Source organism: Aquila chrysaetos, chromosome 17 (genome assembly GCF_900496995.4).
Source record: "Aquila chrysaetos chrysaetos chromosome 17, bAquChr1.4, whole genome shotgun sequence".
NCBI lineage: Eukaryota > Metazoa > Chordata > Aves > Accipitriformes > Accipitridae > Aquila > Aquila chrysaetos.
The window spans coordinates 8,392,425-8,404,915 of record NC_044020.1 but is presented as its reverse complement, the minus strand read 5'-3'; the positions used below and the strand labels follow the sequence as shown (position 1 = coordinate 8,404,915).

The 12,491-nt window shown below is 48.2% G+C and overlaps 1 protein-coding gene across 3 annotated transcripts; it reads left to right on the top strand.

Moving 5' to 3' along the window:
* Positions 1 to 837: 837 nt before the first annotated feature.
* On the top strand, positions 838 to 11,484 carry LOC115352551 (protein mono-ADP-ribosyltransferase PARP12-like). Of its 3 annotated transcripts, none has more exons than XM_030040928.1 (9): positions 838 to 1,079; positions 4,401 to 4,536; positions 5,016 to 5,136; positions 6,194 to 6,284; positions 6,910 to 6,915; positions 7,787 to 7,856; positions 8,643 to 8,773; positions 10,571 to 10,722; positions 11,151 to 11,484. In XM_030040928.1, exons 1-9 carry the CDS (start codon positions 1,060 to 1,062, stop codon positions 11,429 to 11,431), a joined length of 1,008 nt encoding a protein of 335 aa, XP_029896788.1. In that variant the 5' UTR covers positions 838 to 1,059; the 3' UTR covers positions 11,432 to 11,484. The 3 variants fall into 3 exon arrangements, with proteins under 3 accessions (XP_029896788.1, XP_029896789.1, XP_040985539.1); XM_030040929.2 differs by lacking the exon at positions 838 to 1,079 and adding an exon at positions 1,101 to 1,516; XM_041129605.1 differs by lacking the exon at positions 838 to 1,079 and adding an exon at positions 1,569 to 2,082.
* The last annotated feature ends 1,007 nt before the right edge of the window (positions 11,485 to 12,491 follow it).

Sequence of the window (12,491 nt, the reverse complement as noted above, 5' to 3'; positions counted from 1 at the left end):
ATGATGTTCAGAAGGTGTCAGTTTACAGTGAGCTCAAGTTTCCAGTTTGTGGTGAGTTGTTTGTTTTTAGAGAGGATGGTATGCTGCTCCCAGCAAAGCTACATAAACATTTTCTACCAAGCCAGAATGTTTTTCCTAGAGCTGATATCTCCTGCCTGCTGAAGCTCTTGGCCTCAGTTCAAAAGAGTATTTTACTAGAGAATTCACATATGCAAAAATGAACCTGTGGGACCTGATCCGATAAATCTCATCAGTCAAAGGGAAGCATAAAAGTTGTGCAACTGTGGAGATGAGAGCCAGATACTATATGGGAGGTCAAAAGCTAGTCAAGAAAGGCCAGACGGGGAAGAAGCAAAGTTCAACTTCATAATCACATTTGTGGTGTTTTGGTTTTTTTTTTTTAATACCGTGTCTATAAAATGCACTCAGAGTAAAGCCTTTCCAGAAACTAAAAGAGAGATTTATGTCTTTCAGCCACTACTGATCTGGTCTGACTAGATCATCAGGAAATAAAAATGTTCTGGGCAATTCAACTGAATGTAATTTGTGTAAAAAGGCCAACAAAGTTTGTATCTGAACAAGTTTATGTAGTTAGTACTACTTGAACTGTCGTTAAGCTTTATGCTTCAGAGCTCTGCTGGGAAACGCTGTCAGCCTTTTAGACCGAAAGGCTGGAGGTCAGACTGGAAAGCTCCTAACCCTTCTCTGATTTCCGTGGCGAAGAACACAGCAGAGACTCAGGCTTCAAGGTAAAGGAATACAAATACTCTGTATTTGTATTTGTGGGCTGACCGAGCCTGTCCCGCAGGGCTCTGCGCTTGGTTTGCACTGGTTTGGCTGGCTCCGCGCAGCGCTGCGTACCGCACCCCCCCCGAACAGCGCGATAACCAACACGGAGAGCGGCTTGAGACACGCACCCCCCTTTCTGCCCTGAGATTTGGGGTTCGCTTTGCAAGGCAACGCCAGCTGTTGGCTTTCAAAGAACGATGTTCAGCAGAAGCTGCTCCCGACAGGAATCTTGAAAGGAGAAGCTCCTGAATATCACCGGCCAGCGGAAGGATGGGAGGAATCGGCTCAAGGTAAGTGCTGGTGCACGACGACAGGAACCGAGCAGTAGGGGTAACCTACGCCAGTTCGTAGGGATGTTGATTTTACTGATGCATCTGCCAAAAACCTCAGCTGTGCCTGGCCGGTCTGCTCGTGCCTGGCAGATGCGTGTGCGTATGGTGCAATAACCAGAAGGAAACGTTCCTCAGCTCCGTTTCCTCAGGGTCAGTGGCTGGCGGTGACGCGCCCGTCACATCCCGCGGAGAGACACGGCGAGGTACGGGCGTGCGGTTGGGAGTTGACGAGGAGCTCTCGCAGGCCAATCGGATTTTATTTCCGAAGATCTTATTGCACCCAGGGGACCTTTCCCACGCGGAGCAAGGGTTCAGAGGGCTCGTCCGACCGGCGGGCACGTGGCTGAGGTCCTCCGCTCCCGGGGGTGGTGGCCGGGCAGCCCGACGGCAGGACTGTGAGTAGGGGAGCTGGGGAGACGGCTGTGCTGGGCTCCAAGAGCTTTCCTGGGGTGCCTGGGAGGGAGACGGAGGAAGTTGGGGATGCCATGGTTTGTGGGCTTGGCTTTAAGGATACCTGCTTGCCGTTAGTCATACTGTTAGCTGTGTTTGTATCTTCATTAATTCATCCTTTATTCCATGTGAGGGAGAAGTGTGTAAGAGAAAAGGTGGCATGAGGTTGCTTTTTATGTATAAAATTTCCTCTGTATGAAACTATTCCTGTGGAGATATAAAAAGCAAATTTACAGGGTATCTCTCAGTTGCACGAGACCAGATAGCGAATTCTTCAGTAGAAGTTGAAGGACGCTACCTGTTTTGCCAGTGAAATATTTCTGTCTGCTTTATTAAGTGTTTCACTTCTGTTTCTTTCTAGTTGGGGTTAGTTGGTGAGTTGGAAAATCCCTGCAAGGAGCAGAAATGCTGGCAAGTGAAAGTGAAAGTAGGGCACAAGTGGACATTTTGGAAAGCTGATGGAGTTGGGGCAGACTGAGAGCCCTGCATATAGGCAGGGGAGCCAGCAGAGGTTAGCATCCATCTACGGAGCAGGGAGAGAAGGAACAGGGATGGGGGGAGCAATGGAGAAAGGCTGCCTGGAAACATCATCCCACCCCATTCCCCTGCTTTCTTCTCCGTTTCCCCTCCTCCCCCTCAAATCCCACACTTGGTATCCACAAACTTCAAATTCTTCTGCCGTGGCGGCAGCAGCAGCAGCACACTGCTGTGCAGAGAGGAGAGAAAGGGCAGCTGCATCCAAAAAAAGTTCCCAGGAGTGCTGGATCTCATGAACCTCCTGCAATGGGATTTGAGAGAAAATGAATTGGGAGCATTTTTCTAGGAATAGGCCTGGCTGGTGGTACTGCATACAAAGAGCAACCGTGGTCTGAAGACAGCAGTGGAAAAAGCTAAGGCTGCGAGGGAGACTCGGGTCCTTCCTCGCTCTTTGTTTTGGCAGTTCAGGGGCTGCCAAGCCTTTGTTCATGGACCTTTGTACTGTAACCAGCTCTATAAGGGAGCTCCTCCTATAATGATTTCCTCTGATTAGCCTGCTCTGAATACCCATGATCCCTGCCAAAGCATGAAGGGCATCAGAGCTGGATAAATGATCATTTCCAGTTTCTGTTTGAATACTGTGTTCAAATGCTTCGAGCAGCTCTGAGTAGCTCAGCCCCAGATCCTTGCAAATTCCACGGCAGGCAGGTGGGCAGCTCTCAGCTGCGTGTATGTGCTCCACAATAGGGTAATGTTGTAGGAGCAGCGAAGTGATGAGATGCATAGAAAAACGTTGCCTGGGTCCCAAACTGGGACATTCAAAGGAGGCTGAAGCACAGCAGCAAGCAAAGTAAAATCCACATAATTTGAATTATTGGTGGCTACCTGTTTCAGCTTCTTCTCTTTGTAAGTGCTGTGTCTTCGGGGTTAGAGCGCATAGCAGAGACTTTGCTGATAAGCAATTTTATTATTATTTTTTTTTTTTTAACCTGCCCCCCCAAAGGAATTTGACCTCGGCTGGCTGCCAGCTGCCCACCCAGCCACTCTCTCACTCCCCGTCCACAACAGGACAGGGGAGAAAATAAGGTGGAAAAGTTCACAGGTTGAGACAAAGACTGGGAGATGACTTACCAATTACTGTCATGGGCAAAACAGACTTGATTTGGGGAAAGTTAATTTATTGCCAATTAAAATAGATTTAGCCAGTGAGAAACAAACCCCAAAGTTAGAACAACACCTGCCCCCTTCCCCCTTCTTCCCAAGCTCAACTTCATTCCTTCATTCCTGACTCTTCTACGCCCCCCCGCCAAGTGATGCAGGGGGGAAGGGGATGAGTGTTGACCTCAGTCCATAAGAGTTGCCCTCTGCAACTCCATCATCCCGAAAAATTTCCCACATTCCAGCATGGCTCCTTCCCACGGGCTGCAGTCCTTCAGGATAAGCCTGCTCTGGTACGGACTCCTCTCCATGGGTTGCAGCTTCCTTCAGGGCATGTCCATGTCCTGCATCATGGGGTCCTCCACAGGCTGCAGGATGGATATCTGCTTCACCACGGTCCCCCACAGGTTGTAGGGGGACAATCTGCTTCACCATGGTCTTCTCTGAGCTGCAGGGGAATCTCTGCTCCAGCGCCTGGAGCACCTCCTCCCCCTCCTCCTTCACCGACCTGGGGGTCTGCAGGGCTGTTTCTCTCACGTTTTTCCTCACTTCTCACTGCTGGGCGGCTTTCTCAGAGGTGCCACCAGCTTAGCTGATGGGCTCAGCTGTGTCCTGCAGTGGGTTCCGTTGAGCTGGCTGTCCCCGGCATGGGGGACCCCTGGTCTCTTCTCCCGGAGGCCAGCCCTGCAGCCCCCCGCTGCCAGCGCCTGGGCACCTGCACCCAGTACCGTACCCGTGAGTGGCAGCTTTGCTCTCCTGAACACTAAAGGGGGGGTGATGCTATCAGTGCCTTCCGAAGCTACCCTGACTTCTGCAGCTGATCACACGCTGCCTAGAAGCCAAGTCCTACTCCTGTTAGCCAGGTGGCACCGCTGGCCTTCACGTAACGAGCTGAGTTTATTGTGTCAAATTGTATTTTCTTACAATGGGAATTTTAGAAAGATATATTTTAGAGAAAAATAGTGACCTGGGTCCAAGCCAGAGAGGTCAGGGTCATTTCTGTGATGCTTACCGTGCCCCATAAATGTACAAACCTCAGTTCCTCGGTTCTGGGCCAAACCTGCACTTGCCAGCAGGAGGGGGGTCTCCTTTTCTGAGAAGCGATCAGACTTCTGACCAGACCAGAGTTATCACATAGTTTGACAGCTTTGGAAAAGACCCATACTTTAATCTGGATTTCTCTTCTGATGTTAGGGCCGAGCAAGAAGCCAGGTTGTGGTCAGCTCTTCTGCGCCTGTGGTGTCTTCTGACTCATCCGTCTGCTCCCGAAATGGAGTACGCCTGGTATTGGCTCGATGATTCTGGGGAGTGGATCGAGTATGGGGAAAAGGTGAGGTCCATCCACTGTTGATGTCAAAAGCTTTTGTTAAGCCATCTTCGGAGAGTTATCTAGGGCACGCTGTTCTGCAGCTGGGGTGTTTCACACGCACCACTGGGTGCCCTTGCAGTGCTGCTCTGATGCCCTGGTGGATTTGTCTTATTAATTGTCCCTCAAAGCAGTACTGCTACTCTGTGAAGGCTTTCAAAGGACTGGCTTTGAAAGCGGGTGCATTTTCCAGAGATGACGGACGTCTTTTGGCTGAAGCTGACCACACAGGCTGAAGGCTGCTTTGTTGCTGCTGTTCCAAGCAGCAGTTCTCTGTGGGGTACCCTTCTGTTGCTGAAGAACAAAATGCTTGAAGCCTTGGAGACTTAGTTCCAAATGGCAACCCGTGATAGGGGCCTGGGGAAACACTGGTGTTTGCCCACAGTGTCACCTAAACCAAAGGCTGGTTTCTAACAGGTATAATTTCTTTCCTCTTTTTATAGCATCCAGATCACTGCTCTGCCACGGTAACATCTGCAGATCTGGAGAAGGAATTTCGAGCTGACCAGAAAGGCATTGTGTTATTCAGGGCTGGTTCTCAGAAGTATAAGTTAAGCTTTGAAGGTGAAGTATCTCCTTGTTTTAAGTTCATTACACAGTGTAGCTGGCTCTAAGGTAGCCTCCTTCATGCAGAGTGTGCACCCTATGTCTGGATTTCTTTGGACAGGTCTTTTTCCTCCTGTAAGTTTTCGCCAAGCAGAACTTGAGCAGTAAATACATTTCTCTGCAGGTTTGAGATGCCCTGCTCGAGCTTCTAGACTTGTGCATCTCTAGTCAAAAAAGCATCTCTGACAATATTGTATATTCAGAAGAAGAGCTGAGAGTAAACACTTCATGGTATCTGGCTTATGCATTTGGGCTTATACAACTAAAGAGGAGAAACGAGACAGGAAAAAAAAAAAAGCACTGAAAAGTCAAATGGTGAAGAAGTGAGCCCATGGTAGACATCTTTCAAGCTAGTTATGGGGAGAGAAAGCACGCAGGGCAGCAAAGGAAAATTTGGGGCTGGTTGCACAGAGAGAGAAACAGGAAAATGAGAAATGCTTTTCTGTTTCTAATTTATTTACCCATCTTAAAATTCCTGTTAGTTTTCCAAGCTTTAAATCTGTTTCCTGGCGTGAATAAAGAGAGTGGTGTTTAAAGGAGGAAACAATGGATAATTAGCCTTGTCACACAGCATGTGTTCTGTGATATTGTTACAGGGACCAAGAAGAGAGGGCAGACTTTCCTCTTAGCACCACGTAACAATCCCGCACTGCTGGGAAAGCTAGATTTATGGCCTCCATCATACTGAAAACTCTTCCCTGCTGTAGGCCTGACATCAGATGTGGTTTTCTCTGGCCAACAGCCTGGATGTGAATGCATGTGCAGGTGCAGTTGGTGGCTGGTTGCCTTTGAATTTCACAACCTATGCTAGCAAGTGGTTAACCTTGCTGATCTCCCAGCAGAAGCAGCACAAGTGGGAATGGTTGTGAAGTACGGAGTGGGGTGGGTGTGATAGAAAGTGCACCACGACGTGATATTCAAGGCTACCTCCTTTTTTATTTTTTCTAATCACATAAGAGTGTGTCTCTGGACAATAAATTATCTAATTATTGAGTCATTGTTTCTGTCTTTCAAGACATGGTCCAAAGAAATTTGATCTATGAAACTCAAAGAAAAGTTGCCCGACTGCCAAAATTTCTGTCCTCTCAAGGTGAACAAGACAGAAGGTAATATACATTCATTATTTAATAATGTCTCTAGATGTCAGCACCTTTCTGCTAAGAAGTTCCTCCTAGCTGTCTAGAATTCAATTTTAGATCTCTCTAATTCATTTTTAGATACCTTTTGCTGACTGGTTTAATGGCAAATTTTGTGGTGACAGTATTTGTAAATTATGCAACGCTTCTGTGAAGTGTGCTGGAGGGGTGTTTGGTGGCAGTCTCTGGCAGCTGTAAGAGACCCCTACAGTAGATTTGTTCTCTCTGTGAGAGCAAGGCCACATAGGGCTGACACGACTGTGCCAGGAATTTTTGTTCCTTGATTTATGCCCCAACAATACTAAATAAACTGTGCACAGAGCAGGAGCAAGGGACTGCCAGTCCCAAGAACTCTGGAGCAGATAGACGCCATCCCCTGGAAAGCTGAGGATAAAATAAAACCCAGAAGCAAATCCCTCTAAATGAAGTGAACTGGATGCAATTATTTGGGATACTCTGTCTTATGGCTGCTTTAAAGGAAGTTCAGCTTGATGATAGAATTTGAGCATGTAAGCTGTGAAAGTTAGCTGTGCTACTGCTTTATTTTAAAAAGAGCCGCCTTTGCTTCAGAAACCAGCAGACAGTGCATTTGAAGCCAAGGGTTCAATTTAAGGGTTGGTTCAACCAAGGGTGGGTTGATTCAAAATGAAAACAAACTGGAGCGTTAGCATCCATTCAGGAGCTACTCTTGCCTGGGTTAAAATGTGCATGCCAGGAGGGCGTTAGTGCTGGAAGCTGTTGAGCGCTGACGGGTGCAGTAGTGCCTGCGGGGCACAGCTGTCCACCCACAGCTTGGTCCTGGGCACGGGTAGGGGCAGGCCACCCGTCTGGCCAGTGGTTTAGAGATGAGTGGCCACGTGGAGGGAGAGGGCTAACGCTCCAGTTTCCTAGAGGTTCAAGCAACGTGTGTGGAGGGCTAGCTGGAGCAGTTGTATAAACCGCTCGGCTAGGAGCACGTTACTTCTCATTTGAAGCTCTCCTACCAGGGTCTTGACCTGCCAAGAGATGCATTACTGCCACTAGGATGTGTGTGGAAATCTAAACCAGAGAAAGGGATAACGGTTATGTGGAAATGTCGTGGTCTTGACTTAGTCTAAGCACTACTTAGCAACAACTGAAAACATCAGTGTGTTATCAGCATTATTCTCATACTGAATCCAAAACGTAACACTATACCAGCTACTAGAAAAAAAACCAAACACTACTTAGCAACAACTGAAAACATCAGTGTGTTATCAACATTATTCTCATACTGAATCCAAAACGTAACACTATACCAGCTACTAGAAAAAAAAAAAACAAACCCCAAACCCTCTATCCCAGCCAAAATGAGGACAGGAAAGTAAAACAAAAATAAAAATCCAGGGATATCCAAAGTCTGTCATAGAGCCAGTGGCTGGATCTTCTGGGAGAGGGATTTTGTTAGGAGTATCATGGACTAACTTGCTCCTTTTTCTTTTCTGCGGTGAAAGCATGACTCTCTCATGTTCTGACTGTCCTCCACAATGGGACCAATCTGCACTGCCTGATATCGGGTTCAAGGTGGGTCTTTCCAGCTCTCCAATGGGTAGGGCGAACCGTGTCCTGTACTTTTTCTGCAGAAGAGGACCCAAGGCAGTTGAGATGTTCCCAGCTTTTAAACATGTCTTATAAAATAAGCAACTATGAAGTGAAACAAGACTGACAGTTTCACATTCAGAGTAGACCTATGTCTCCTGGGAGGCTCTCTGAGACCCCCTACATGTACCATGCAGGTGCGTGTGTGTGTGTGTGTGTGTGTGTATATGTGGGTATATAGAGAAAGGCCCTTTTGGATATTACTGGTCTGACCTGTCCTTTGCGCTCTCCCAAAGCACCCCATCCTCTGATAAACTGGATGAATTGCATCTTAAGGTGGTGTTGTAGTATTTGCTCCCACGATTTGAGGCAAAATGTTATTTGCCGTGGTAAAACTAGGGCTTAGCCCTGTAGGGAAGGAGCTAGGGCATCAAATTAAGGTGAAACTGATATTCACTCTTCTCCAGCCTGAATATTGCTGTGCATTTCAACTTTACATTACTCTAAAGTAAAAATAATCTAGATGCGGAGTTGTGTCCACCAAAGGAAGCCCGTGTGGGATTGTATTAATTTCCGTCAGTCAGCGTCTGTGCTTCCACATGGGGAGTGAGGGTGAAGGTGGGAAGAGGATGGTTAACTGGAAAAACAAGAGAAGCTTGTGATTTTAATGGCAGGGCTTTTCCTCTGATGTGAGGAGATTGATGAGTCCTTTGGAAGGACTGGGAGTTGTTACTATCAGTAATACCTTATTTTTGGTGTTAAAATTTTCAGTTGGTACAGCTCAGCTACACTTCCCAGGAATATGGAAAAATTAAGAGGCTGTTTGAGAAGACGATGAAAGATTACTACATCCACCAACTGCAGAGGATCCAGAACCCAACACTTTGGCAAGTTTTTCAGTGGTTTGTATCTATTTTATTTCATTATCCTTATGGTAGCAGAAGACTGGTATTTCCTGATCTATTGTCCTTCACAGTCTGCGTTAGGAGTTGCCAAATCCAGCAGCCCAGCAGAGGTGAGACTGCCACGTATCTGTGTGCCCGGGTCTGGCTGGCAGCGAGGTTCAGCACAAGTAGGCACACATGCACAAACACACACAAAATGTATGAATACACACACAGCTGGCCACAAAACCCAACACAGACAGCACAGCACTCAAGCAATCATAAACAGAACCAATGGCCTCATCCTGTTCCCTTCCTCTGACTGATCGGGATGAAAGCCTGTTACTGGAACATACGTACATGTATGGGTCCCTCCAGGAGCTGGTCTTAGACACTCAGCCTACCCTCATGCTGGCCTCTGGGTCCTCTCATCTCCAGTTATGTTCTGCAGAGGCACACACACATGCAAATGGGTCTCTGTAGACTTCATGGTGTCTTCAGGGTTTGGCCTGGACCTCCTGGTCCCTCTGGTAAGCAAGCTCAGACCTTCTGGTCTCTCGAGCATCTGGCACAGACTTAGGACTTCTCCAAAACCTGGTTCCCAGGCCAGCTACCCTCCTCACTGGCTGTCAGTGTTATGTTGGCTAGTGATCAAACACTGACGTGCACCCCCTCACTTGCTGCAGTTTCTGGTTCTGTGGACATGCAGCTCCAGTGACCCAAGGTCCTACTCCAGTTGCTGCACCCAGACCCCCATACATGCGCATACACACAGACTGGAGAGTCCATCACCCAGGTAAGGGTTAGAAATGGAATTTAATAAGATAGGGCAGACTGCGCTGATCAGGCACAGGGCATGGCCAGACAAACCTACTGTCAAGCTAGCTGCCTGTTTATACGCAACCAGCCCTTTTTACCCCCTTATCCATCTATTTTCCCACGTTTGTTTCTCCTCAGACCATCTTGATCCCTCCCTTCTCCCACCTACAGTTCCTCTGTTAAACATTCCATTATAAGTCCTGTGCAATCCCCAAATGCTCTTCCCCTGTGTCCCATAACAAGTCCCATACTCTGGTAGGCAGTACCCTCCTTATGTCTGTGAGCTGCTCTGGACCCTTTCCATTGCTCACGGTGCTGGGTGTCTCCCTGGTCCCTGGGGCTGCGGCTCCCCTGGGGCAGCCCTGGGAAGGGGCTGGGGCTCTTCTCTCCGTGACAGGGTTATTGGGGTTGTCTCTGTGCTCTTTTGTGCGTGTGGAAATGAGCCTTTTATCACATAACCTAACAGGTTGTGTGGGGGGTTCTTGATAGTGTTATTCAAAAAGAAAGTTCTTTTCCTTCACCACGACTGAGCTGTGGTATCTCAAATTTATTCTTTTTGTTTTAGTCACTTCCACATAGTTTAAAAAAAAAAAAAAAGAGGGGGACTTTTTATGTGATAAAATAGGGGTAGAGATTATACAGTCTTCACTGTGGCTTCATACAGCTCAGTTTTATAAACATATTTATGCATTCAGGATTTATGTAACCTGGGAACTGACCAATTCCCAGTCAAGAGATGTTTGTCTCTTTACTCTCTCATGTGGTATGAAGTTGTGGGTGACACAGTCCATAGCGATGCTGAGAACTTTTTGTTTTGCTGGAAGGAGCCAGCTGTGCAGCAGGGTACCAACAGAAGTGCAAAGCAGGCAGTAACCCCACTGAGAGTGGTTTGTGTCACTGTTCCTCCATGACCCAAAAGTAGGAGGACTTCAGCTGGGAAATTGTCCTCGTTTGAACCAGGATAACATGTCTTTTTTTTTTTTTTTTGGTCCCTAGGCAAAAGTTGCAGATGAAGAAGCTCAATAAATCGAAACAGGTGGATGAGCGGCTCCTGTTCCATGGGACAAGTCCATCCCACATGCCTGCCATCTGTGAGCAGAACTTCGACTGGAGGATCTGTGGGACTCACGGGACAATGTTTGGAAGAGGTACAGGCACAGAAGTAGGGGGCTGTAGCAGCACGGGCTGCAGACCCTGGCCAGGCTGGCGGGTGGTGCAAGGTAACTGACTGTCCCTGACTCCTGCACTCCCACCATTAGGGCACTCTCGTCTGCGTGCGTCTGCATTGCTGCAGGCAGCATCTGCAGCAATCCCATTTCGGGAGGGGCTAAAAACACCCCTCTTCGCCTCGGGGACCTGTTCAGCAAAGCTCTTGGAGAGGTGGGACTGGGAGGTTGATGGCAAAATGTGGCTAGAGTCTGTCGATGCTTTAAAATAAGCCGACGTGGAAACATCTGGCAAGGATGCGTGTAGAGCTACCTGGGGTTGTTGAATCTCTGGCTGCCAAAGCGCCGATAGCAGATGTTTGTTCCTCAGTTGCTGTATTGTCTTACCTGTGGCTTTTTCTGGTCCCTAGGAAGCTACTTTGCCAGAGACGCCAGCTATTCTCATGACTACTGTTCCTCTCGCAGTGGTCGCTACAGCATGTTTGTAGCTCGCGTTCTTGTTGGAGACTTTGTTCAGGGAGACCCCGAATACCTTCGCCCTCCACCCAGAGCCGGTAATTCAAACAGACTTTACGACAGCTGCGTGGATGACCCGACAGACCCTTCCATCTTTGTCATCTTTGAGAAGCACCAGATTTACCCTGCCTATATCTTGGAGTACAGCAGTGAGGCCCAATGTATGATCCTATAATGAATGGCGGAATCTCCTTTGAATTCACCCTGAATAAATTACACTTTAGTACAGCTTTTTAAAACGTTTGTTCAATTTTAGTAGCAGCTTTGGAACATTTTCTAATGCAGCGAACCAATATCAATCCCCTGAAGGATTTCGGGGCATAGGTTTTTGGTAGGGGCTATTCTTTTGCCAGCAGGGAGTGCTAAACTTTAACCTCCACCTTTACCCTGGGATGGGGATGTACCTGCCTTGCGTACCCTGATGCAGTGGCACCTACTGCTGCTGAAAGCGGCGCTGATGAGGATACGATTAACTTGATCCACTGATATAGTCACCTAGGGATGATCTTGCCTGCGATGGTGCTGATGTGCCGAAGAGAGACTGGGTGGGGAATGTGGCAGGAGGAAAAGTGAAAGTACGCTCATCATGGTGCACAAGAAAGGAATCATGGCCTGTCGTTCCAGTAAATGGCAGGAAGCTCCTGCATCCTGGAGGCCTTGTAATTAATACTGGCAATGAACTTTGCTTTGTATCCTGCTTGCGTTGCTGACGGCTCTTCTCACCTTGTTCTATGTCAAGTTTTCCCACCTCCGTGACACCCTGTCCTCGCTCTGTCCCCACCGGGTTTAGGTCGAGAGAAGCAGGGATATTGCAGCTGCTGCAGTTAGATCCCCAGCGCGCCGTGACATTAACAGCGAGGAAGTCCACGGTGAGCTGAATAACGGCGCACGGCAGCGTCTCGCCGGGGCTGCAGAGCCGGCGTTCGCAGCGCTGAGCGGTGAGAGGCAAAGGAGCTTTGTGGGGGTGGCCGCTGGCACGGCCACCCCCTTCCCACCCCGCAGACTGAAGTCGGCGGTGGCTATTTTGAACCGCCCTGCTGCTGCCTGGCACTTCTCTGGGTGATGGAGAAGCGTCCCAGCGGTGTGTGCTCCGACTGGGATGGATGGGGGAAAGCTTGGATGATGGACATAGTACTTGAAACTTGGTGGATGGTGGGATGACATTTGGGATGACTGATAGCATGGAAACAAAAATTAATGGTTTATTTTAAAACAGTCTTGCTGTATAAGCTGTT

Excerpts from the sequence above, each read along its gene's own strand:
- LOC115352551 (XM_041129605.1), top strand. The coding sequence starts at position 2,030 with ATGGAGTTGGGGCAGACTGAGAGCCCTGCATATAGGCAGGGGAGCCAG. Across the intron at positions 4,537-5,015 it reads GGATCGAGTATGGGGAAAAG|CATCCAGATCACTGCTCTGC; the intron begins GTGAGGTCCATC and ends CTCTTTTTATAG. Across the intron at positions 8,774-10,570 it reads CTTTGGCAAGTTTTTCAGTG|GCAAAAGTTGCAGATGAAGA; the intron begins GTTTGTATCTAT and ends TTTGGTCCCTAG.